Genomic DNA, 24841 nt, shown 5'->3' with positions numbered 1-24841 from the left:
CAACCTCATCCTCCTCCTCCTCATCCTCCTCCTCCTCCTCCTCCTCATCATCATCATCATCAACATCATCATCATCATCAACATCATCATCATTTGTGACAGTGGCTGGATTTGACTGTGTAAAAATTGGCCTGTGTAAATATTGGGACTTTGTGTGGCTGCTAATGACCACACAGTTGAGCGCCACACAAACCAAACATCATCACCCTTCCCTATGCAACTCCCAATCACAACCACTAGCCACAAGGATCATACTCCTGTGGAAAACCCAGGTGCAAGACCTGCCCAATCCACCCATACAGCACTTTCTATTCCAGTCCTATCACAGTTGATACACTGCTCCCAACTCCATTTCCACTTCCAGAGCAGTCTTGGAATGCCTCTTGCTAGATCGCGCAAAGTGCCATCTGTGGATTTTATTTTATCTCATCTATCATTGCAGAACTTTGTCCTTTCAATGGGTTTTTTAATCTTGGAAATTAAAATAAAGTGAACAAGTCTGGAGAGTACAAAGGATGAGGTAGCACAGTGATTTCATTTCTTGTGCGATAGTCACGCACCAACAGGGATGAATGTGTGGGTGCATTATCGTGATGCAAGAGCCATGAATTGTCTAACAACATTTCAGACCATTTCCCTCTCACATTTTCTCACAGGCATCACAGCACACCCTGATAGTACCATCGATTAACAGTTTGTCCCTGCAGCAGAAATGCATGAGGAACTAATCCTTCAAAGTCAAAGAAAACTATCACTATGGCTTTGACATTTGAGCTGACCTGATGAGCTTTTTTTGTTCTTGGAGAACTTTTCCCAACCCACTGTGAAGATTGAACCTTGGTCTCAATACTATAACCAACGACCCACGTCTCATCACCACGTATGATTCTCTTAAGAAATATCTCATTCTCATTAGTGCAATCCAAAAGCCCTTCGCAGACTGCAAAGTGAAGGTTTTTCTGGTCTTGACTCATGAGCTGTTGTATGAATGTGGCAGACACATGATACATTCCAAGATCCTGTGTCAAGATTTCACAACATGACCCAACTGAAATGTTACATTCTTCTGCAATCTGTCTGACAGTCAGTCTTTGATTGGCATGCATAGTTTTGTTGACATTCCTGACATGAGCACTGTCGGTAGGTCATACTGAATGAGGGTCATCTTTCAACTTTCATCCCGCCATTTTTAAACCATGTGAAACATTTCTAACACTGAGTACAATTTAAGCACTCATCACTGTAGGTTCCTGCATCATTTCCTGTACCTCTGTAAAGGTTTCCTTGAGTTTCGTGCAAAATTCAGTGCAGATGCATTGCTCCTCTAACTCTGCCATCTCGAAATTTGGAAACCGTGTGACACAATGTTCTACTCAGTACAGCACTGAACAGTAACTACCAGACATAAAACAATAAAACTTCCGGCAGTTACATATTAAACATAGGCATGTGCAGGTATGCCAACCGCATGGGAGAGAATTACGAATGATCAGGAATTTTCTGAACAGACCTCGTACTTAAGCAACATTCTAGAATGTTTTGCACGAGTGTTTCGTAAGCAATCTCTTTTGTAGACTGAAAGCGTTTTCCCAGTATTCTATGAATGAACCAAAAGGTCACAGGTAAATTGTGACTGACTGTATGTGATCATTCCTTTTCATATCTCAACAAACTGTTCACTCGAAAAAGTGTAGTGATGAGGCATTTGGCTACCTAAAGAGAACAGATAAATGGTGATGCATCTGGGTACCATAAGAGACCATGCAAATGGCAAGTCATTTGGTTACCTACCTTAAGGGTAAGGGGAAATACTGAGTCATTTGACTACTTTAAGAGATAAGCCCATATATTTGGATAAGTGCACTGAGAGATCACAGGCATTTGGCTAACTGAAGAGAAAAGAATATTAGAGAAGGAAAGTTGCTACTCACCACATAGCGGAGATCTGACAACCAAGAATTTGGCTGCCTTTAGAGAACAGAAAAATGACAAGGCATTTGGACTGATCTAAACTAGAATTATTTATCACCTGCATGGCGCATTTTGGTAATGATTTTGTTTCTTGGGTGACTTTTTCATTTTATTTGTGGCATTTTTCATTGTGTCAGGTGCTTGCAATATTACGTTAATTTCTAGATGTATTTAGGAAAGCAGACATTTTTTAGTACTGCTCAAATGTTTGGGCAAAAACTGATTACCCTTGTTATGCAAAAATACAACTGGTATTATCAGAAAGTAAGTGCACTTGAAGTGATTGGTAAATAATGGCAAGCAATGGAGCTGTAAAATTTCCACTACTTACAAAGATGTATAAGCAATTGGGAACCACCTTTGCCCGACTTGACAAGAATGGTCCATAATGAAAGAGTTACTCAATAGTCCACCCTAATCATGTGCATAGGAAATGTAAGATGGAACAGTGACACTTGAAATCACAGTATTATCGAAGCACTATAAAAATTTTGTTATTTATTTCATTTTCTTCTTCAGAGAGGACTATCATACATAATAAGATTTGGCAATATCTTGTAGGAACCAACATGAGGACATGTCTCACACAATTACAAGTGATATACAATCACTGGTATTGTCACTGTACAGCTCATTAGATACAGTGATCACAGTTTACCACTTTACACATAACCAAAACACAAATTTAATGATTCCATCACACTTCTTAGAGGTTCTTCACTGTCAAACAGAAATCATAGGAACCCACCAATTTCAATATTAACGGAAAATAATGAAGGAATAGTAAGCTGTTGGACAGCTGCCCACTTGCAATGTAATGATTTTAATAATCACTCATTACTGGAAATATCCTCAGAAACTAGACATACATGTAATAAAAAGTATTACAGTTCTATATTAGATTACAAATGTGATTCATTGAGATTGTAATGCACTGGTGGGCCCACTGCTACCAACTGACCACCAGGTCACCTTCTGCCAGTATCTTTTTTGGATGTTATATGGAAGTATGTGCAGTCAGGGCACTGCTCTCTTGGCCATTATCAGTTTTAATGACCTCGAGCCCTATTACTCAGTCAAGTAGCTCCTCAATCAACATTTCAAGAATGAGTACACCACACCCCAGTCTTTCCACCAACTAAAAATCCCTGACAGTACTGGGAATTGAACCTCAGTTCTCCGCATGGCAGTCAGCCACATTTGACCACTCAGCTATGGAGATCAATGATTTGAGATCCTAGTTATATGATACTATGCTTTTGCATTTTGTGAAGTGTACAGTTTTACATCGCTGAACATTTAAAACAAGTAGGCATTTTTGGTATTGAGATCTTACTCAATATTTTAGTGAGCAGTTTTTTGAGACTTTCTTCATAACAGATAACTGCATTATCTGCAAAACATCTTAGGTTACTATTAATAATTAGCTATTTTACAAGTAAATGACACTGGTAGTGCCTTTGCTTGTTACCAGAGCTTGTAAAAAACATGATGGTAATGTAGAATCAGAGTGTTCAATGTATAAGAGCAAATGGTGACACACTTTTATCTGTGAGTATTCATAACTGTGACTAGAAAAACATTCAGCACAGTGATACATTTACCAATACAATATTTTTTGCTACATGAAAAACTGCAAGCCTTCAAAACAACTAGGTTACAATCACTGAAACCAAGGAATTCAAAGCATTAACAGTTGATTAACAGTTCATTCTTTAAACACAATGTAGCCATCTGATAATGACTAAAATGTTTAAAGTGCTAATGGCAAGAAATAATAAAAAGTGATAAAGATAAATGTCATCACGTTGGTTGTTTGTAGCTATTTTTAAAACTCATCAAATACTATTAACACTGCTTGCCAGAGCTAAAGACATGTACAGCATGGGGCTCAGCAGACTTCCCTTGGGCACACTTGTCAATGATTCTACATCCAAGATAACACTTTCTCCCACCTTCTCCCTATCACAAAATTCTAAATACAGTAATAAATTTTGTTAATAAGTTTTGGTGTAGTACTGAGCCAAATGCTTTCTGCAAACCAAGAAATACTGACTCTGTCTGATTATATTGATCTGAGGTTTTTAAGATGCAAATTGAGAAAAGCATGAGCTGGGTTTTGCATGACTGATGTTTTCAGAATCCATACTGGTTGGCATAGAGATTATTCTGCTCAAAACAACTCATTATGTTTGAGTTCAGAATATGTTCTAGGACTGCACTTGGAAGATGGAATGGCAAGTTATGGTCTTCAGCGATGAAAGCAAGTTCTGCCTGCATGCAACTAATTGTCATTTGTACATACGATATAAACCTGGTGAGCATTGTCTCATAGGTGCATTTGTCCAAGACACAAGACACATTGGCCCCAGCTCAGGCCTCGTAGTCTGTGGTGCGATAATCTACAACTCTCATTTGCCTTTAATGTTTTTGGAAGGGACACTAATCACACTTGGTACATGCAGAATGTTGTTAGACCTGTTCTTTTGCTGTTCTTGTAATAGAAAGTTGATGTGTTGTTCCAACAAAATGCTCATCCACATACTGCCTGTGAGACTCAACATGGTCTTACAGAATTACATGAACAGGTTGAACAGGCATGGCATAACATGTCCCAGGACAGTACTCACCATCTGTATGATCGACCATCAGTACGACTGACCATCTGTACGATCGACTGGATGCCAGAATCAGTGCCTGCATTGCTACATGTAAAGCCTACACCACATATTAAGATGGATGTTGCAGCATAGGTCAATACCTGGTACGTAAGAACTGCTTGCGCTATTGATCAGTAAATGTGATCATTTCATTTGCTATGTTGCAACAATAAATCTTGACTGAATTGGAAACATCTATATGGGTATACTAATTTTTTTCGGGTTATGTAGCTAATAGCAATTAGTTCTTCACATTTAATTCTTCATTTTAACTTCCGTCCTTTACATAACTTTTCTTCTCCCCACCTTGGAGTGAATATCAGTTCACAAATCTGGAGATTATTCTGATACTCATGTACGTCTGCAAGTAGTACTTCACATTTATTTCGGTGAACAGACACATTTTGTCTGCTCTGTATAGTTTGCAACTACTTATTCTCCCTATAGATTTCTGTTCCTACTTCTTTGTGTAGGTTCACCATGGACAAAATTATTGAGAATACTTATACCCATAAAGGACAAAATAGGACATATATTTCCACTGTTTTACAAACAAGATTAGCAAATTCTTGCACGGAAAAGCCTTCACAATTTATACAATTTACAGAATCTGCTAAGTAACCATATAACAATAATTATATGACACATGAGACTTTCTGTTATAAATAAAGAATGTAACAACTTTGGTTAAAAAGAGAATGTGAACAGCACCTCTTTTGAAGCAAAAAATTTGTTGATACACAGCTGAGCAACAAAAAACTCAGACAACAAACGTGCATCCATGGTGATCTGTTTTCAGGCATCAATACCATATTGCCCAACAGAATTTATATCAACAACAGAAGAGTGACTAAAGTTGTCTCTCATAAGGTGACTACTAAACAGTTTCACAATAGAGAATAAGTACTTACACAAAGCGATAAGGACTGTTTGTTACAAGGAATAGATTTTTGTTTGCAGCAGCCAGTCTTTCAAAAAATTGCCTTATACAACTGTTTTCTTCTATGTATTCAGACACATTTTTTTCAACAATTCCATGCATGATAGGGTGGCAGCTTCTTATAGAATTCTGTAAGTAGACATGAATTAAATGGGTAATTTTTGATGGCATTATTTAACTATGAATATAAGTATTTAATCAGATAATATTTTCTTAAAATCTGGAATTACAAGATTATGCAAATGTGCATCATGCATTAGTAGACATGCAGATGCATGCTCACTGGTCCTTTCTTTCCTATTACAGAGAAGAGAATAGCTAGTGTTAACCATGTAAATCAACCATGAGCTGAGTGGGGCCTACTATGATTACTGACAAATCCTTAATAGTCATTCGGTGTCACATTTTTATATAAATGAATTGTAATCATTATAACCATTGATAAAAAAAATGCCTTTATTATTCAAAACCTAAAGTTCTTTAACTTTTTAAAAACACAAGTTCAGTTTTGGAAATTTTCAAATAACTTGTTTCATATGCTTTTGTACACTCAGTATCTTGTGATGAAGCATTACCCTGCTTTTTCTTCTGACACTGTTTAAGAAAAATGCTCTCATTTCTTCATTATACTTAACTTTTGCAAAATATTGTACATCACACATACTACAACCGATAATATCCAATTACAAGATAAAGGTGGTAAAATTTAATTGATTCTGTCACATCATTTAAACACTGTGTGTATAACAGTGAAGCATTGTAAACTGGAAATCTATAGTGAGCAAAGGAATTGAAAGCATTCTTGGAAACTGTGATACATCAGTAAAGGAAACCACTTACAACACATTAGTGTGAACTGTTCTAGAGCACTGCTCCAGTGTTTGGATTCCTTGTCGAGTAGCTTTGACAGGAGGTGTTGAAAGAATTCAGAGATATACTGCTAAAATGCTAACTGGTCTGTATACCCATGTGAAATTTTAACGGAGATGTTCAGGTATCTTAAATTCAAAACTGTTGGAAAAAAATTGAGAGAAATAGTATTTAAGGAGGACTGTGAAACAAATTTGCTGCCTCGATCAAAGATGTATGTAGGGAAAATGAGAATAAGATAAGAGAGTTTTAGATACTTACAAGGGCATAAAGATAGTAATTCTTCATCATTCTATGCACAAATGATTAGGTCCTGGTAACAGGGCAAAAATGGACGATCAATGGCATGAAGTATTTTCTGCCTTGCACTATGCTGTAGTTTGCAAGTACACATCTACATGTAGAAATGTGGATGTCAATATGAACATTATTTATGTAGTATTTTTACTCAACCAAACATATAAGGATAGTTCAGAAAGTAAGTTCCATTTCAATTTTTCTCTGTGGCACTGCTACGATCGCAGTTCCACTAATGCACAGTAGTATCTCTGGTTCAAGAAGAACAAAATTACCATTTTGAGCTTGCTCTGTGTCATGTGTCATTCACAATGATAGTACGAAATGGCAATGTTGATCAAAACTCCCGCTGCATGTGAACTAAGATCTGTGATTCATTACTGAATGATAAGAACATTAAACCAATGACATTCATCAACAACTCTGCGAAGTTTATTGGGAAAATGTAATGAATACTTCAATGGCAAGAAGATGAGTCTGACAATTTAAGGAAGGGTGTGATCAAGCGCATCGCAAAGTATGAAGTGGTCGTCTATCTGTGGTTTCTGATGAACTTGTGCAGTTTTTGGCCAGCCTCCATCCACTCACAACCTCGTGCCCATTGATTTTCATCTCTTTCAGCATCTGAAATCATTCCTTGGCAATAAGTGCTTCAACAAAAATGAAGAGGTGAAATAACATGTTATCACATGGTCGGCAACGCAGGCAGCAACATTCCATGATGAAGGAATAGATAGACTTATGCCATACTCTGAGAAATGCCTGGAAAATTAAAGGGGCTATGTTGAAAAGCAGTGTAAATGTTATAGATTTTTGTGAAATAAATTGCTTTCTTTATCCGTACTTGAGTCCTTTTTTATTACCAAACAGAACTTACTTTCTGAACTATTCTTGTTTATGGCTCTCCCTTTTCTGTTTACCTATTCTAATTTACAACTTTCATTCCATCAGTGATTACCTTGATTAAATGCTGACTTCTGAAGAGCACATTATTTTTGGATATTTCTGAAGATATTCAATCCTGCAGCTGTGGATTACTGTATTTTTCTGTGTCTCATGATGTGCACAATGGCTCTGTCGATGTATGCATGTTCTGGTACAATGAATCACCAGTGATGTAAACTGCTTAATATGAACTTTTACTGCTTAAAAAAATGAACCCTTCTTTATTGTTCCTTTCAGTTCTTAAATTATTCCAACTATATGTTCAACTTCAAATTTTGACCGTGATGCCTTTATTTGGCTGTTGTTGAAAATTGTGCTTACAAATATTCTAGAACATTCTACAAGCTTTATTACAGTCCACACTGAGACATTTGTAAATTTATATACACAAGTATTAAATGCTGGTCAGACAGAGTTTCAGATATTAGATTGTAAAGCATACCCAGAGGCATGTATAGATCATACCACAATTTAGTAATGATGAAGAGTATGCTAAAGTTTAATAGAATCATCCAGAAGATTCAATGTAGAAAGAAATGGGCTACTGAAGTACTGAGGAATGATGGGGTGCATTTGATGTTCTCTAAGGCTTTAGATACTATGATACAGAATTCCACAACTGGCAGTTCACTTGAAATGGAATGACATCTCTAAAAAGGGCAGCCACAGATGCTGTAGTTACAAACATAGGTTTGAGGAAGGTAACTGGGAAGAAGCTTTGGGTAACAGAAGAAATACTTTGACTGATCGACGAACAGAGGAAGAATGAAAATTTCAAGAAAAAGACAGAGATACAGTGATGTAAGTACTCAGGAATAAAATAAATAGCAAAAGCACTTAAGCCAAGGTGAAATTGCTGCAGGAAACATATGAGGAAATCAAAAAAGAAACTATCACCAGGAGGATACATGCAGTATACAGAAAAGTCAAAACAACCTTTAGGGAAATTAAAAGCAATGGTATCATCATTAAAAGAGTAGGTGTAATTCCTTTGCTAAACAAAGAGAGTAAAGAGCAGACAGGTGGAAAGAATATGCTGGAGGGCTCTGCAAGAGGAAGTAACTGTCTGCTGATGTGACAGAAACAGAAATGGAAGTAAATTTGGAAGAGTTGGGGAATTCAGTATTACTGTCAAGAGCTTAACAGAGCTTTGGAAGACTTACAATCAAATAAGGCAGATAGCATAGTTAACACTCCTTTGGAATTTCTAAAATAATTAGGGGAAATGGCAACCAAAGAGTTATTCAAGTTCTTGTATAGAATCAATAAGACTGGAGACATAACATCAGACTTTCAGAAAAAAATATCATTTACACAATTTTGAAGATAGTTAGGGCAGATGAGTGTGAGAGAGAATTATCACACAGTCATCATAACAGCTCATGCATCTGAGCTGCTGACAAAAAAAATGTATGTATATACATAATGGGAAAGAAAACTGAGTATCTGTTAGGCGATGACTAGTTTAGCTTTTGGAAAGATGCTGTGCTTGATGTTATGATGGAAGCAAGATGACAGAAAAAATCAAGATATATTCTTAGCCTTTGTCAATAAAGCAAAAGCATTTGATGATGTAAAAGAGTGCAAGATGTTCAAAACTCTCAGGAAACCATACTTAAGTTATAGGGAAAGACTGGTAATACACAGTATGTGTTGGAACTGAGAAAAAATGATAAGAATGGAAGACCAGAATGAAATGCTTAGATTAAAAAGCATTTAAGGAAAAAATGCAATTTCAGATATAAAAGAAAGGTTCATGGATGAAATTGGAATTCAGGGTGAAGAATATCAATGATAATATTTTCTGAAGACACTGTTATCCTCGGTGAAAGCAAAGCAGGATTACAGTATACACTGAATGAGATGGACAGTCTACTGAGCACAGAATACGAATTGAGAGTATACCAAAGAAAGATGAAAGTAATGAAAAGTATCAGAAATAAGATTAATGGGAAATGTAACATCAAAATTGGGGACCACACAATGGATGAAGTGAAGAAATTCTGCTACATTGGAAGCAAAATATTGTATGACAAATGAAGCAAGAATGACGTTAAAAGCACATTAGCACAGGCAAAGAGCGCATTCTTGGCCAAAAGAAGTCTATTAGTATTAAGCATTGGCCTTTCTTGGAATGTACGTCTGGAGTTCAGCATTGTATGGAAGCAAACTGTGGACTATGGGAAAAGGGGAATAGGAGAGGCCTGAAGCATTTGAGAGGTGGAGTTGTACAAGAATGTTAAAAATTGCATAGACTGATAAGAGATGTGGAGCTTCTCTGCACATTACAATTTTTGCTGTTTTGTTTCCTGTAAGTACTGTTAGTTTGTTTCAAACAACGCAGAGTTAGCTCCACTCTTAATACCGATGGTCTGTCATATGTACAGCTCATAATTGAAGGCTCTGAGGAGGAGCACCCCAAAAATATATATTAAAATATATGCCTGCTTGTGTCTGTGTATGTGCGGATGGATATGTGTGTGTGTGCGTGAGTGTATAACTGTCCTTTTTTCCCCTTAAGGTAAGTCTTTCCGCTCCCGGGATTGGAATGACTCCTTACCCTCTCTCTTAAAACCCACATCCTTTCGTCTTTCCCTCTCCTTCCCTCTTTCCTGATGAAGCAACAGTTGGTTGCGAAAGCTTGAATTTTGTATGTATGTTTGTGTTTGTTTGTGTGTCTATCGACCTGCCAGCGCTTTTGTTTGGTAAGTCACATCATCTTTGTTTTTATATTAAAAACAAAGATTCCAAGACTTACCAAGCGGGAAAACGCCGGCAGACAGGCACAAGAACAAAACACACAAACACACACACAGAATTACTAGCTTTCGCAACCGATGGTTGCTTCTTCAGGAAGGAGAGGGAAAGACGAAAGGATGTTCCCTCTCCTTCCTGAAGAAGCAACCATCAGTTGCGAAAGCTAGTAATTCTGTGTGTTTGTTTGTGTGTTTTGTTCTTGTGCCTGTCTGCCGGCGTTTTCCCACTTGGTAAGTCTTGGAATCTTTGTTTTTAATATATTTTTCCCATGTGGAAGTTTCTTTCTATTTTATTTACATCATCTTTGTTTTTAGATATATTAAAATATATTTATCAATAATGGATTCCAGAATACAAATTATCAGGGCATATTTAGAATATTTCACATGTGGATTTAAATAATGATTGTGAATGATTTGGAACTGTTCAAACTGAGTGACATTTTTCAAACAGGTAGTAACTTGTTAAGACTGCACCTTGAAATGCCAGTTGGCTCCAATTAGCAGAGATTTGGGCACATGGCTTCTATGAAGTACAGCTCCTATGGGCAATCCAAAGGCTCAGTTCATCCAGCTTATGGGAGTTCAACAAATCTTCACAGGATTTTCACATTCTGTTGATTATAATGAAAGGGAATCAACAGAGTGGCTGAACCTTCATTATTGAATTCCTGTCTCTGTATGTCATTACTATGCTTTGATGCATCATTAATCAATGATTAATATTAATCTTTTGATAGACTTGAGGTTTTTTTTAAACTGGCACTGTCAGTTCAATCCACAGTAAGAAAGGCATGCTAAGTTTTTAATGTCTCACTAAGGTGCACTATAATATGGTACTGTAAGTGGCACCTCCCAGTGAGAGTTTCACACATGATTAAAGAAAATAAGTAAGAGAAACATGTTCTTTAATCTTTAATTGCTAAGCATTTTCTAACATGCTGACAACTTTTGCAGGCTAAAGTGTGTTATTACTAAGTTTTTTAAAGTGAATTGTGCTTGAGTTCTTGTGAATTTTACTTTCTTCTGAAACTGTAGCTTAATATGAGTTGGAAAACAGCACCATATCAATTCAGTGTAATTTATTAGGCAAGACCTTGGAACATGTGATTAAGGTGAAAGTGAGTGATCTGGTGTGCTCAGATGCTGTATAAACATCAACCGTGAACAAAAACAATGCAAATCCAAGCATGGGTATATACATAATTTTGATGGAAGAAATTAAGGACTGTCTCTGTACCTAAATGGTTTGTGTTGCTGCATTCAGTGTGGATGGAACTGGGTTCAATTACCAGTACTGCATCAGATATTTCAGACCTAGGGACATACTGATGTCCCACAATCACAGATTGGTCCTCATATTGCCATGTAGGCAGCAGTCAGCCAGTCGAAACAGGCCTACGACCTAATCCTTGAGTGTTGTTTTTGAGTGTTGTTTACATTTACATTATGTTTAAGCACTGTAAGGTGTCATGAATGATATTAGTAAGCTGATATTTGCAGTCTATCAAGCACTTTATTTGCCAACCACAGAACAAATATAACAAAAAAGTTTAGAAGAAGTCATATCTTAGGCATAAGCATTAACAGTCATAGTCATAAGTGTCTTTGACTATATAATTTCCAATGTCCTCCCCATCTTGGTCAACCTCCAGTTACGTGACCAGCTGAACCAGACATGCTATCTGCTGCCTGTCTTATGTATGCAGTATTATCATCCTTATTTTATTCCCTCTTCCTTGTACACATCTTTCTGTTCTCCATTTCCTCCAGATAAGTTGTGGCCATCAGTCCTCTTTAATCAAAGGCAGGTCACCAGGTTGTAAGTCAATACATCTTGCAGATGTGCATTCAACTTCGTGTAAGTCCTCAGCTCTATAATATATTCCATGGTCTATCTTTTCCGGAAGTCATCTGCTAGTTTCTGCCATAGTTTAAATTCTATGGCCAAATTCTGTGTGTTGGTAGGTTCTGGTCTAGTGGGCACTTTTAAGAGCCTTTCACCAGCCAGAAGTGCCAGCATCAGTTGTTCTGTGTTATCTCCTGGAGAGAGAGGCCTTGCGTTTACTGCAGCTTCAATACAGACTAAGTTGATGTACAGTTGTTCTGCATTTAGTCTTGACGATCCCAAAACTCTCTGTAAGCACTGCTTGATGGTGCCCACCAACTTCCCTACCAAACACCATGTTGCAATGCAGTTCCTAATGATTCCCTTTTTAATGAGGGAGTGATGGGTCTCTGATGTAGTCAGTAAGTTCTACAGTCCCAATAATTCTTTATTGATGGCTTGAAAGGTCTTCACATTTTTGTTGTAAAAGGTGTGAAGCAATCTGTATCTACTAGCAAATCTCTGTAAAACCATCCAGAATGTGTCAGTATTCATACTGGAGTTGTATATGTACTGCACATGTTGTTGCGCAGGTGAATACTGTTATATTGAACTTGTCCACACTCATGCCTATCTTGAGCTAGAGAGAACCTACCAAATCTGCACCTGATCTTGCATGGTAAACATATGTTCAGGACCTTTTTAATGGTTTGAAGACCTTTAAGTACCCAAATTTTTTTTTTCAAAGTTCAGATAATACAATTTTAACACCACAAAGATGAAGATTAATATGTGTTTGAAAGATGAGGAGTCTCATGAAGCAATGAGATCAATCAAGGAGTATTGGGCATCATTGGTCATCGACAAGGGCTACAAACAGTAATCTGCCTCCCAGAAAAGAAGCCCATCTTCAATGAATGGACAAAAGCATCAAATTTTGGAGTCTTGCGGCACCCGTTTACCATTCTGGAGTGCGTGGATTTCCTACATGAAACACTGGGATTGAACTATTTTGATCAATTAAGTGCATACATTTGTAAGCTCAACTGCTGCCAACTCTCCAGCAACATTTATCTTTGTGATGAATCTTGTGTGTGAAGTGCAGGATCCAGCTTGTTGTACAAATCAATCTCCAGTAGGAACTAAATTCAGAAGAAATGTCTGTTGTGAGGTTGGGGGGAGGGGGGGTGGGGTGGTAGTAAGTGCTGCAACATGTTTTACATTCTTCCTCTCTCCTGGGAGGTCATAATGCACATCTGGAGTACAAGCTGGCCAAATTCTTCTGGGTGTGCAAGCCACGGTAGTCCTTCACACCAATATGCTGAGATTTCATTTGATTGCCAAGAAGTCCTCGTGTCAAGTGACCTGCTGGGTTATCATGTTCAGGACAGTGTCTCCGCTGACTAGGTGTCGTATATGTATGAATTTCTGACTCTGTTACAGAATAAAGTCTTCCATCGATTAGCATCTCTGTGCATCCAGCCAAAGGTCACTGTAGTGCCAGTTCACAAGATGGCATAGATAATGTTGTACTCTGCAGCTGTGCAGAAATATTTTAGTAATCATGCTCCTACAAGTGCACGTAGAAGTTCTAGACATGGCGTTGTTATCTTTTTGATGGGCGCAAGTCTATTCTTGCTACAGGTTAAGTGAATCACTGTGTTGCTATGTAAACCCTGTGGAAATATAGAGCTGCCCCATATGCTCCTTCTGGAGCACCACAAAATATTTATTATTTATTTATTTATTGTTCTGTGGGACCAAATTAAGGAGAAGTCTCCATGGCCATGGAACGAGTCAATACATGAAATTATAACACGATAGTAGAAACAGATAAAATGAAATATAAGAAACATATTCAGGCGACAAGTTGTAAGTTTAAATAAAGAAAATCAACAATGTAACACTGGAATTTGCTTAATTTTTCAGCTCTTCCAGGAGCTCCTCAACAGAATAGAAGGAATGAGCCATGAGGAAACTCTTCAGTTTAGACTTAAAAGTGTTTGGGCTACTGCTAAGATTTTTGAGTTCTTGTGGTAGCTTATTGAAAATGGATGCACTCCTTTCTGCACAAGAGTCAAGGAATAAGCTAATAATGCTAACAACAAATGACATTAAAGAAAATATATACTGTGAGGGCAATGTCAGAATTCCCAGACTATTGAATAGGGGTTGATAAGAGGTTCTCCAACTTACACCACATATAGCTCGAACAGCCCGTTTTTGAGCCAAAAATACCCTTTTTGAATCAGAAGAATTACCCCAAAAAATAATACCATACAACATAAGCGCATGAAAATATGTGAACTAGACTACTTTTCATGTTGAACTGTCACTCATTTCAGATACTGTTCTAATGGTAAATAAAGCAGCATTTAGTTTCTGAACAAGATCCTGAACATGGGCTTTCCACAACAGCTTATTACGTATCTGAATGCCTAGGAACTTGAACTGTTCCGTCTCGCTTATAATATGCCCTTCTGTCTGAACAAAATATCGGTTCTTGTTGAGTTGTGAGTTAGAAACTGTAAAAACTGAGTCTTACTGTGATTTAGCATCAAATTATTTTCCACAAACCATGAACTTATTTCATGAACTACATTATTTGATACAGTTACAATATTACACACAAGATCTTTCACTACCAAGGTGGTGTCATCAGCAAACAGAAATATTTTTGGATCACCTGTAATACTAGAAGGCATATCATTTATATAAATAAGAAACAGCAGTGGCCCCAGCACCGATCCTTGGGGAATGCCCCACTTAACAGTGCCCCATTGGGACTGAACATCACTACCACTCTCAATATTGTGGAGAATTACCTTCTGCTTTCTGTTCTTAAAGTAATATGCAAACCAATTGTAAGTTACTCCCCTTACTCCATAATGGTCCAACTTCTGCATTAATATTTTGTGGTCAACACAGTCAAAAGCCTTCGTTAAATCAAAGAAAACACCTCGTGCTCGCAACCTTTTATTTAATCCATCCGAAACCTCACAGAGAAAAGAGAATATAGCATTTTCAGTTGTTAACCATTTCTAAAACCAAACTGTACATTTGACAGCAAATTATGTGAATTTAAATGCTCCAGTAACCTTGTATATACAACCTTCTCTATAACTTTAGCAAACACCGATGGCATAGAAATAGGTCTAAAATTGTCAACATTATCCCTGTCTCCCTTTTTATAAAGTGGCTTCACTACCGAGTACTTTAATCGGTCAGGAAACCGACTACTCCTAAAGGAAAAGTTACAGATATGGCTAAGTACTGGGCTAACATACGTAGAACAATACTTCAGTATTCTGCTAGATACCCTGTGATATCTATGAGAGTTCTTGGTATTTGGTGATTTAATTATTAACTCAGTCTCCCTCATGTCAGTATCATGAAGGAGCATTTCAGGAAACAGTCTCGGAACACTTTTTTCTAAGAGTGCTATATGATTCCCTGTTGGGACTAGGTTTCTATTTAGTTCACCGGCTGTATTCACAAAGTGATTATTAAATACTGTACATATATGCGACTTATCACTAACATGGACATTCCCACTATGCACTGATTCTATACCCTCGACCTGTCTCTGCAGACCAGCCACTTTATGACTGAGCATATGGTTATAATTTTATCCTGATATTCAGCTATTCTATCTGCATACCACATACTTTTTGCCTTCCTAATAACATTTTTAAGCACCTTACAATACTGTTTGTAATGGGCTGCTGCATTTAGATTTTGACTGTTTCTATCGTTTGTCACCCAGGCTGCCTGTTTGTGCTATACCCTGTTTTGAACATTCTAACGGAAAGCAACTTTCAAAGAGCACGAGAAAAGTCTTGAGGAAAGCATTATATTTATTGTCTACTGCATCAGCACTATAAACATCTTGCCACTCTTGTTCCTTGATAAGGTTTACAAAGGTCTCTACAGCGACTGGATCAGCTTTCCTAAAAAGTTGATAACCATATTTAACATGTGTTGCAGCACAAAAATCTTTTAGAGTTAAAATTTGTGCTCATGATCTGAAAGAATCACCTTTTTGCTAACAGAATGCCTTTCTAGTAATGAGGAATGTACAAAAATGTTGTCTATGGCTGTTCTACTGTTCCCTTGCACTCTCGTTGGAAAGAATACGGTTTGCATAAGATTATATGTATTAAGGATGTCTACCAGCATCCTTTTCCTTGCACAATCACTTATACAATTAATATTGAAGTCACCACATATAACTAACTTTTTGTATTTCCTATAAAGTGAACGAAGAACCTTTTCCAGCTTTAGCAAAAATGTTGTGAAATCGGAGTTTGGGGATCTATAAATAACAACAGTTAGAAGTTCAGCTCCACTAAATTCAACCACACCCGCACAACATTCAAACACCTTTTCAGTGCAGTACTTTGAAACATCAATTGACTCAAATGGGATGCCATTTTTCACATACATGGTTACTTGCCCACACCGCAAAGAGCTCCTAGAAAAGCTGCCAGCCAACCTGTATCCTGGTAAAGGAAGCCTCTAAATTATCTCCTTATTTAAGAAGTGTTCAGATATACCCATAACTTCAGAGTCAACATCTATAAGCAGTTGACTAACTTTATCTCTAATATCTTGTATATTTTGATGGAATATACTAATTCCCTCATTACTTGGATACCTAAGCTTTGTCGAAAGTGGCTCCTTTGTTAGAGAGACTTCCCTTAAGCAGGAATACCTACCAGCTGACTTCAATCTAAAAAAGGTGAAAGCTCTAACACCCAGGAATTTTCCCATGAGTGATCCCACCACCCCCACCTATGCTGTCACCTATAAGCTTTGCCAACCTCCCCTTCCCATACCTGTTGAGGTGCAGGCCATGTCTAGTGAAACCTGTCCTGCTCCACCAACACCACTGAAATGTGACTCATGCCTTCTGTCATCAGCCTGACGGCTGTATTAAGATGAGGCCAATCGTGAAGCTGAAACAGTCCCATGAAATGCACATTCGTGTTGCCAGTCTGAGTGTCTATCTTTTCCAGGTCACCATCTATGTCATACTCCCCATCCCTATCAATACTATTACCAGCCCCACCCACAATCACAACCTGATCTTCTTTAGTAAAATCCCTTCATACCTCCCCCCCCCCCCCCCCCCCCCATGTTAACAGTCACCTGAGGCAATCCTGCATTAGGCTTCACAATGCTGGTGACCTGTTACTCACTCCCCAACACTTCCTGCAACTGCTGGCCTACACCTCTGCCATGAGAACTACCTAACAGCACAACCTTCTTCTTTCTCTTTAACTTTGCAACTGTCCTAGCCACTGAAACTGGTGAGGTCTGCTGCACACTTCCAACATCTACAGCTACTAGAGATTCCTCTCCACTAGACTCTGACAGTTGGTCATATCTATTGCAAACACCAATAGTAAAACTATCTGAAAATCTCCTTCTCCTAGCAGATCTCTTGCCAACAGCCAGCTCCCATTCCCCAACCCCCTTCTCCCTCCTCATCCTATCTAGCTCCTCCTGTGCGTTTTTCAACTGCACCTGAAGGGCACAGATCTTATGCTTCTGCTCCTCTATCAACTTCCTCTTGCTACATAACCTGCAGTTCATGTGAATCTGAACATTCCACTGTGGGATATGAATGCAAGACAGTAAAGATCAAGAGGACACCCAAGTATTCCACTGTTTTGCCAAATCATCGGGGAGCAATTCATTCCAGTCAATTTCTCTACACCACATTTCTTGGAATAATAGTTTTGTGTTGATTAACACAGAAAAGGATAGTCCTAGTGGGCCATAAAATTAGGCTACAGTTTGTAATAGTTTCTTTACATAGTATGTCCATCAGATAACTTTTCTGTGACATTATCCACATTAATGTAGAAGCTGTTGATTGCCACCTTCCAGTATATGTCTAAACTGTAGTATCTGTACTAAACTCTCATACTGTGGTTCTCCAAGTGTCTTGTAAATGGTTTTAAGTAGTGGCCAATTTTGTTAATTAGTTCATAATAAATAGCGATAGGTTCCTTGTCGTCACCTGCACCAAACATGAAGTCATCCATAAAAATGTTGTTGGCTTGTATGTATGGGGGAATGGGAAATGTAATTTCATGTCTAGAACTGGGTTCTCTCAGCATTGCCAAAAGCTAGAATGGACTGCTGAATGGAAGTCTAATTAAAAGATTAGTTGTTGCTTTGTTCCTGGTGTTGTGGTTTCCGTAACTATCTTGAAAACTGCTGCGCCATAGAAATCTTGTCACATCCTTGTCATCTTCACGCAAGACAAGTTGCAGGAATGCTTGCATGATATCACTAATAATATCCGCTTGATGTATTCAAACCATAAGAGAACAGCAAGATTTCTTGCAGAACATTTGTTCCTGCCTCTGATGTACTGTTGAGAGAGGGCGCATTGATCTTGTGAGAATGTGATCAAAAACAATCCTTCACTTTATTTTACCAAGTTTCTCCTTAATTGCCTGATCAGAAGGTAAAACATTGTGTTACTTTGTATATCAGGAGAAGTGAGTTCTACATGTTTCTTTGTAATGCAGCCCAACATATGACAATGGTAAGTGTTCCTTAAGGAAACTTTGCTAAGAAGACTTTCACGCAAACTGTGAAATCTACTTCCTGTGTTCAGTCAGTTAGTAAAATGCAGAATAATATTTTGTTTCTCAGGTACATGAACAACTCTTCAGTGATCATGTACAAGATAAGATGCCTTGAAGAAGGAGAGAATCTTTATAGCCTAGAGAACTATTAAATAACAAAGGGGATGGTTACACATGTTGATGTATGATGGGATAGAATTAATGCAGTTTCTAGATAAAGTAGTGGAAAATTGAAGGGACTCTTTTTGATGAAGAAACTGTACATGTGTTACGGTGTGAAAGAACTCTGTTCTTCAGCAAAGAAACTTTGGATACAAGTGAAATTAAACATTCATCAAAATTTAATGAAATCAAAATAGTGTCACATTTTACAAAAGACTTTTAATGGATTAAATTGCACCAGATCAACAGTGATGATAATTTACTAGCAAGTGGGCAACACGTATTGTGTGAAAATTTTTGGAACAGAAATAATAGTGGATATTGAATAGAGACAGTATGCCACAAAAGAGATTTCAGAACAATAAATAGAAACAGTAATTGGGCATACGTGGGAAGTGTTTTTATCACAGCTGGATTATGCATGAAAGAAGAGTGTAGAATGTTTGCATTATGACACATTGCTTCTGCAGTACTTCACTACAATGGCCAGATCATCACCACAGACAGACAAAAGTAAGTGTCATGGATAACTGAAGAAAGGGCATAGTATTGCATGGCACTGCATTACCGTTTGGCATTATTAACTATATAAATAGTGTGCTGCAAACAATAAAAGTATTTGTGTAGGATAATTTATTATGCTGTGTGTGGATCCACTTTATGTTGCATAGCAATAAATTCAAGAGGGATGACAAAGACAAGATGGCTGACAAATTCATGTTCTGGAGAGCATAGTAGAACTGAAGACAGTATTGATACAAGCAGAAAACTCTAAAGTCTATGCATAAAAATACCTCCACCCCGGTGGCAAAGACTAACCAACAGGAAGTAGATGTTGACAATCCAGAGACTGAAGATCTTTCTAATATGAAGCAATTACTTTTGTAGAATATGAAGCTCTTATGGAAAAAATGTCTAAAAACCCTTGAGAAAAATCAAGCTAATCTTGCTAATGCAAATGAAAAATGTGAGGCTAATCTTGCTAAAGATTTTGCTGTTAGAATTGGAGAAACCTAAAGTGTACAAATATACAATTGAAACAAATGCAGAGTAATATAGCTAAGCAGTTCAAAGAAGAGAGACAAATTTTTGTTCACTATTACGAAGAGGTAATTAATAAATTGCAGCAAGAAATGCTACACACTCAAAAACTTGCTGTTGATCAAGTTACGCAAGATCTTGCACATTTTAGAGAAAAACAAGGTAACAAACACACTGAGTTATCTACAGAAGTAAACAAAACAAGACAGGAGCTTAAGAATAATTTTGAAAGTATTTAGGAAGAACAGGGCACTAAGATCATGAATCTTGATTTGAAGATGCAGGAAGTGCCTATGGACAGCTAACAAACAGGTGTCTCAAATTACAGATCCAGTAAACACAAGCAATCACAGTGTGATCTTGGAAGGAAGCTGTATGCCAATCCCAAATATTTGGATTCAAATGCAACTCAAAATGGGCCAAAACATTGCTCTGGAACCAACTGATGTTTTCATTTTTATGTGTGTGCAGCAGTGATGCAAGCGATGCTGAGAGATGACAGACATGTTTTCTACAGAGTATGCAGTTAAACAGATTCAAATCTAAAGGAGATGTACATTCTGTCACTTCTATAAGGAGTTTTAGGAGTATACTGCCATCAGTATGGACAGACGCTGAAAATAGCTCGTTTGTTTCCAGTTGTTTGGATGGATTTGGCTATAATTCCAGAATGCAACAAGATAAAGGAAGAATGACTTACACAGAATTTGAGGTGGCATTTTTGTCAGTGTACTGATCAAAATACATGCAGGATTGCATTGTACGGGTATGTATAATAAAAAGAGTATACAAGAAAAATTAAAGGAACACCGACTGAATTTTTTAAATAGGAACTGGGTAAGAACTGATACTTGGATAAACCATATGATAAAGATGATGTTGTAAAATGGGTTGTAAGGCAGCTGCCTGGTGAAAATAAAAGCAGTGGTGTGAACTGTAATCAACACAGCTGATCAGAAGTGATAAATTTTTGGACAGATAGAGAATGAAGAAAGAAGAAATAACTACAGGAAATTTATAGATTCGCCACAGCAAAATAATAATAGTAATAGGTCAGAACCAAATGGGCACTGAGGTGATAGCAGACCTCTGTATGGGCAGAACTGCAGACCGCGATGGAATAATCAACCACAATTTCACAAAAGAAGTATCACCAATCACAGAGATGATGAATTTCAGCATAGATCTTAGAGAAAAAATAACAATAAAAATCAGTCACATTTGGAACACACCCAATTTGATGATAGAAGACCACCTAACAGACCAAAACAAGAGAAGAATGAGTGACATGCTGGAAAATGAGCAAAAGTTCTGAATAGCACCCAGTTCAGAACTTTGCACATAGGGTCACTGTTTTCTACATCTACATCTCCATACATACTCTGCAAGCCACCTGACGGTGTGTGGCGGAGGGAACCTTGAATACAACAAAAATTATGGAAGCAGTGAGGTGGGACCAGAGCAGAGCCAAGGAACTGTAATTAATGCAGAAGGTATGAGTGATGAACAGAAAGAATTACTCTATGATGGAGGAAGAACAGTTGAGAAGGAAGCTACTACTATATCATTTAAGGAAAAGTGTGTGGACAAGAAATGTTTACATTTTTGGAGTTTGGAAGTCAAGTGATAGCAGTTTCGAAGAAATTTCACAACAAACTTTTGAAGAAAGTTGCGTATATATTACTGAATTACCTGTTAATGGATTTAAGATTGTAGGAACAGTGGGAGAACAACTTATTCCTATTTAGAAGTATATATTATGCGAAGCATAAGTGGGGAAGTCAAAATATAATGTTGATGCAATAGTGATTCTGCAACTTTCTTAGTCCGTGATTATTGGTGCTGTTTGCTTGTCTGAGTTTCAGTTTCGCTAATGCAACAAAGGAAATAAATAAAGATGAGACTATGGAGATTATTCATTTTAGCGGGAAGATGATTATTATGAAAGACACTAACTTTTCCAGAATCTGTGATGCAAGGGTAGAAGATCTGCAGATTACTGAGGAATATGTTTGTGAGAATGTCGCAGTACTACCCAATCCAAAAGAAGTTGTGGTGAATGAGGAAGAAGAAATTGTCAACATAATCAAATAAGTAGGGGCTAATGCGAAAGATGCATTGTGGAGTATGCTCTTAAAGTATGAAGAACAGTTCTCAAAGTTACCAAGCAGGATTAAAGGATTCCTGAATATGATACAGGTCAGGCCACATAAACCATTCTATTGTCACCCATATGCAGTGCCGCAAGTAAAGAAGACAGCTGGGGAAAAGTAATTTCAAGAGATGTTATTGGCAGGTATAAAAGGAAACTGTGACAATCAAAGAAGCAACAGTGATAAAAAACTATGACAGCTATTAATGTGTTCATTTATAGTGATCTGGACTATGAATGTTCCCAGCAGTGACACCGAACTCAAAATTTTGTGTGTTTAACTTTAAGCAGCAAAGCCTAGGCTAAGCGTCTAAGAAACTGCAGTGCACTTGAAAGGGGATGTACAGCAATGTATAGACTATAGGGATGTATAGACTTTTGTCTGTTTGAGTATCATTTGTATGTGCTGAGCAATATGTTTGATGAAAAACGTTGCTCAAACCATGCAGTTTTGTTACATGTGTGTTGATGATGGGCAAGGTGATGGACGCAAACGATGTGATTTGGGCAGCCAACTCAAGGTTGACATATGATCCATTCACAGAGGCAGTACAGGGCTGGAAGCAATGGAGAACAGGATCAACATACCTGATCAGATGATGAAGCCTGTCAACTGAACACTCGGCTGGAGGAGCATCCTCACAACAATGTGACAGCGCGTGAGAATGTTTGTGATGTTTTTTGTTAATTGAAGTGGTTAAGAGCCCATTTAAGATGCTCAGAGAGGCCAATGTCACATTAACTGAGAGTCAATAGTGCTGTTTATTTGCCACTGTGAGTTTTGCTTCAGCAAACTTTGAAATTTGATACCACATCCCACTCTTCTCTCAATATTTTGTGATGCCACCTTTAGGGTTAATATTTGCCACTGAATGATTTAAGGGGAGTTGGGACACCCTATCCCGACTGTCTAATTTAGTGACTTGGCTTCCCTGTATTTCAGGAACCACTGTAGCCATTGACATGAAACTTTTACAAGACATTAAACTGTGTGTTCTGAGTCTACTGAACTACAATAATTGAATTTCAGCCACTGCTTTCAGAAATAAAATTTTCTAATTAAACAGTTAAAATTTGGTGTACTTTTTTTCTATGTTTAGCTCAGTAGACTCAGCATATGTATGTTATTGCTCCTTGAAAATCTGAATACTCTACTCGAAGTGGTTTCTGAGATTTAGGGAAAAATGCAATAGAAAATGTAAATTTTCAGGAGCGGCTTCTAAAGTTTCAAAAGACTGTAACTCACTTAATATGCGCTTAATTTTTTTTATTTTTAGTCCCCCAGAAGCTCCCTGCACCATGCTGTATATCATCCTCTTGATCTTTTTCTTATTTTTTCTTTCTGGACTCCTTAGTGGCCAAATGTGCTGCATACTCTGCTTTATCAATGCGAACCTTTTCCATCTGTTCAAGTTGTCTGAAGCAGTTTGCTACAGGACTAATTCCCATATGCTATAGCACTTTGACCCTATCAATGTCATCATCATTAAAAGTAATAACAGCATCACTGACCCCCCCCCCCCCCCCCCCACATTAGTGTCTTCATTCCAACAAAAACATTTTTTGGTGAGTGAGTCCATATAAGATTATTGAACGACTCATTGGGATTTTGAGTCTGACCATGAGACATTTCTTCAGTAATTCATGATTTGCCATATCTCTGTGAATAGCTTTTATGATATCCATGACTGCTGCTGGAATGGAATGTTTATGGCTGTTTGAGTACTGGGCATTGAGAAATTGCATCATTAATCAGGTCCAGAAGGGCAAAGGTGGTGTACAGGCTTTTCATCAGTTGACAGTCTGTGGAAGAAGGTAGCCCATACTACCTGCTTCATTTTCAACAAATCCTCAGTATTATTTCTATTGGCCATCACATAATACTGCTGTAGTTCATCAATCATTTTTGTCTGTCAGCCAGCATCTTATGGTTTTACCATCAGAAAGTTTCTTGTCTATCAAACTTTGTTTCAACTTCCTCAGCCTGGTGCCCATCCTCTTCTGGACATGACCAACATATTCCAGTTTTGTGATAATCTTCTCACCATAAGGCTGAGCAGCTACTACACTGTTATATGCTTTTGAGTTTCCATCACCTAATAACTTGGTGTAACACACTCCCCTTTTGTTCACAGATCAAATAAAAATTTCAACAGCTGAAGAGGCCTCCATACCACCACTTGTTCCTTCATAATTTCTATCACAGATATGCCCTTCTTCATTCCCTCATTTACACTTATAACAATGTCTGGTTAAAATCTGGAAATCTATTACATTTCCAGTATCCACACTAGTCACCATAGCAACAGAATTCTTAGAACTGTAGCTGCACTTCTGCCAAGTGCCATCAAAAGCTACTGGTATGTCAGTCATACCATCATTTATTTCAGCAGCTACATTTGCAGCACCCTTGATTGACTCACATGCAATAAATTCCACAGGAGCTCCAACAAATCTTACAAGGTGGGCATGGTATATTCATCACGGCACACATTGTTTCTGTTTCAGTATGTTCTTTGCCAATTGCTCTCAATCCATAAAACCACCTAATATTTACTTAAAAATAATTATCTTTACACTTATCAGAATTCCAAAATGAATGAGTATATTTACA

At 37.6% G+C, this 24841-nt stretch overlaps 1 protein-coding gene across 4 annotated transcripts in view; it reads right to left on the bottom strand.

The window, feature by feature from the left end:
* LOC126354514 (5'-nucleotidase domain-containing protein 3) overlaps positions 1-24841 on the bottom strand; it is a 189415-nt gene that overhangs the window by 74849 nt on the left and 89725 nt on the right. For all 4 annotated transcript variants that reach the window (XM_050004259.1, XM_050004242.1, XM_050004233.1 and 1 more), the window contains exon 5: positions 5543-5700. In XM_050004259.1, coding sequence (XP_049860216.1) covers positions 5543-5700 — 158 coding nt within the window. The remainder of the gene's footprint in view (positions 1-5542; positions 5701-24841) is intronic.

The sequence above is a fragment of the Schistocerca gregaria genome, chromosome 1, assembly GCF_023897955.1.
Source record: "Schistocerca gregaria isolate iqSchGreg1 chromosome 1, iqSchGreg1.2, whole genome shotgun sequence".
In the NCBI taxonomy this organism is placed as follows: Eukaryota; Metazoa; Arthropoda; class Insecta; order Orthoptera; family Acrididae; genus Schistocerca; species Schistocerca gregaria.
This window is presented reverse-complemented; position numbering and strand designations above follow the sequence as displayed.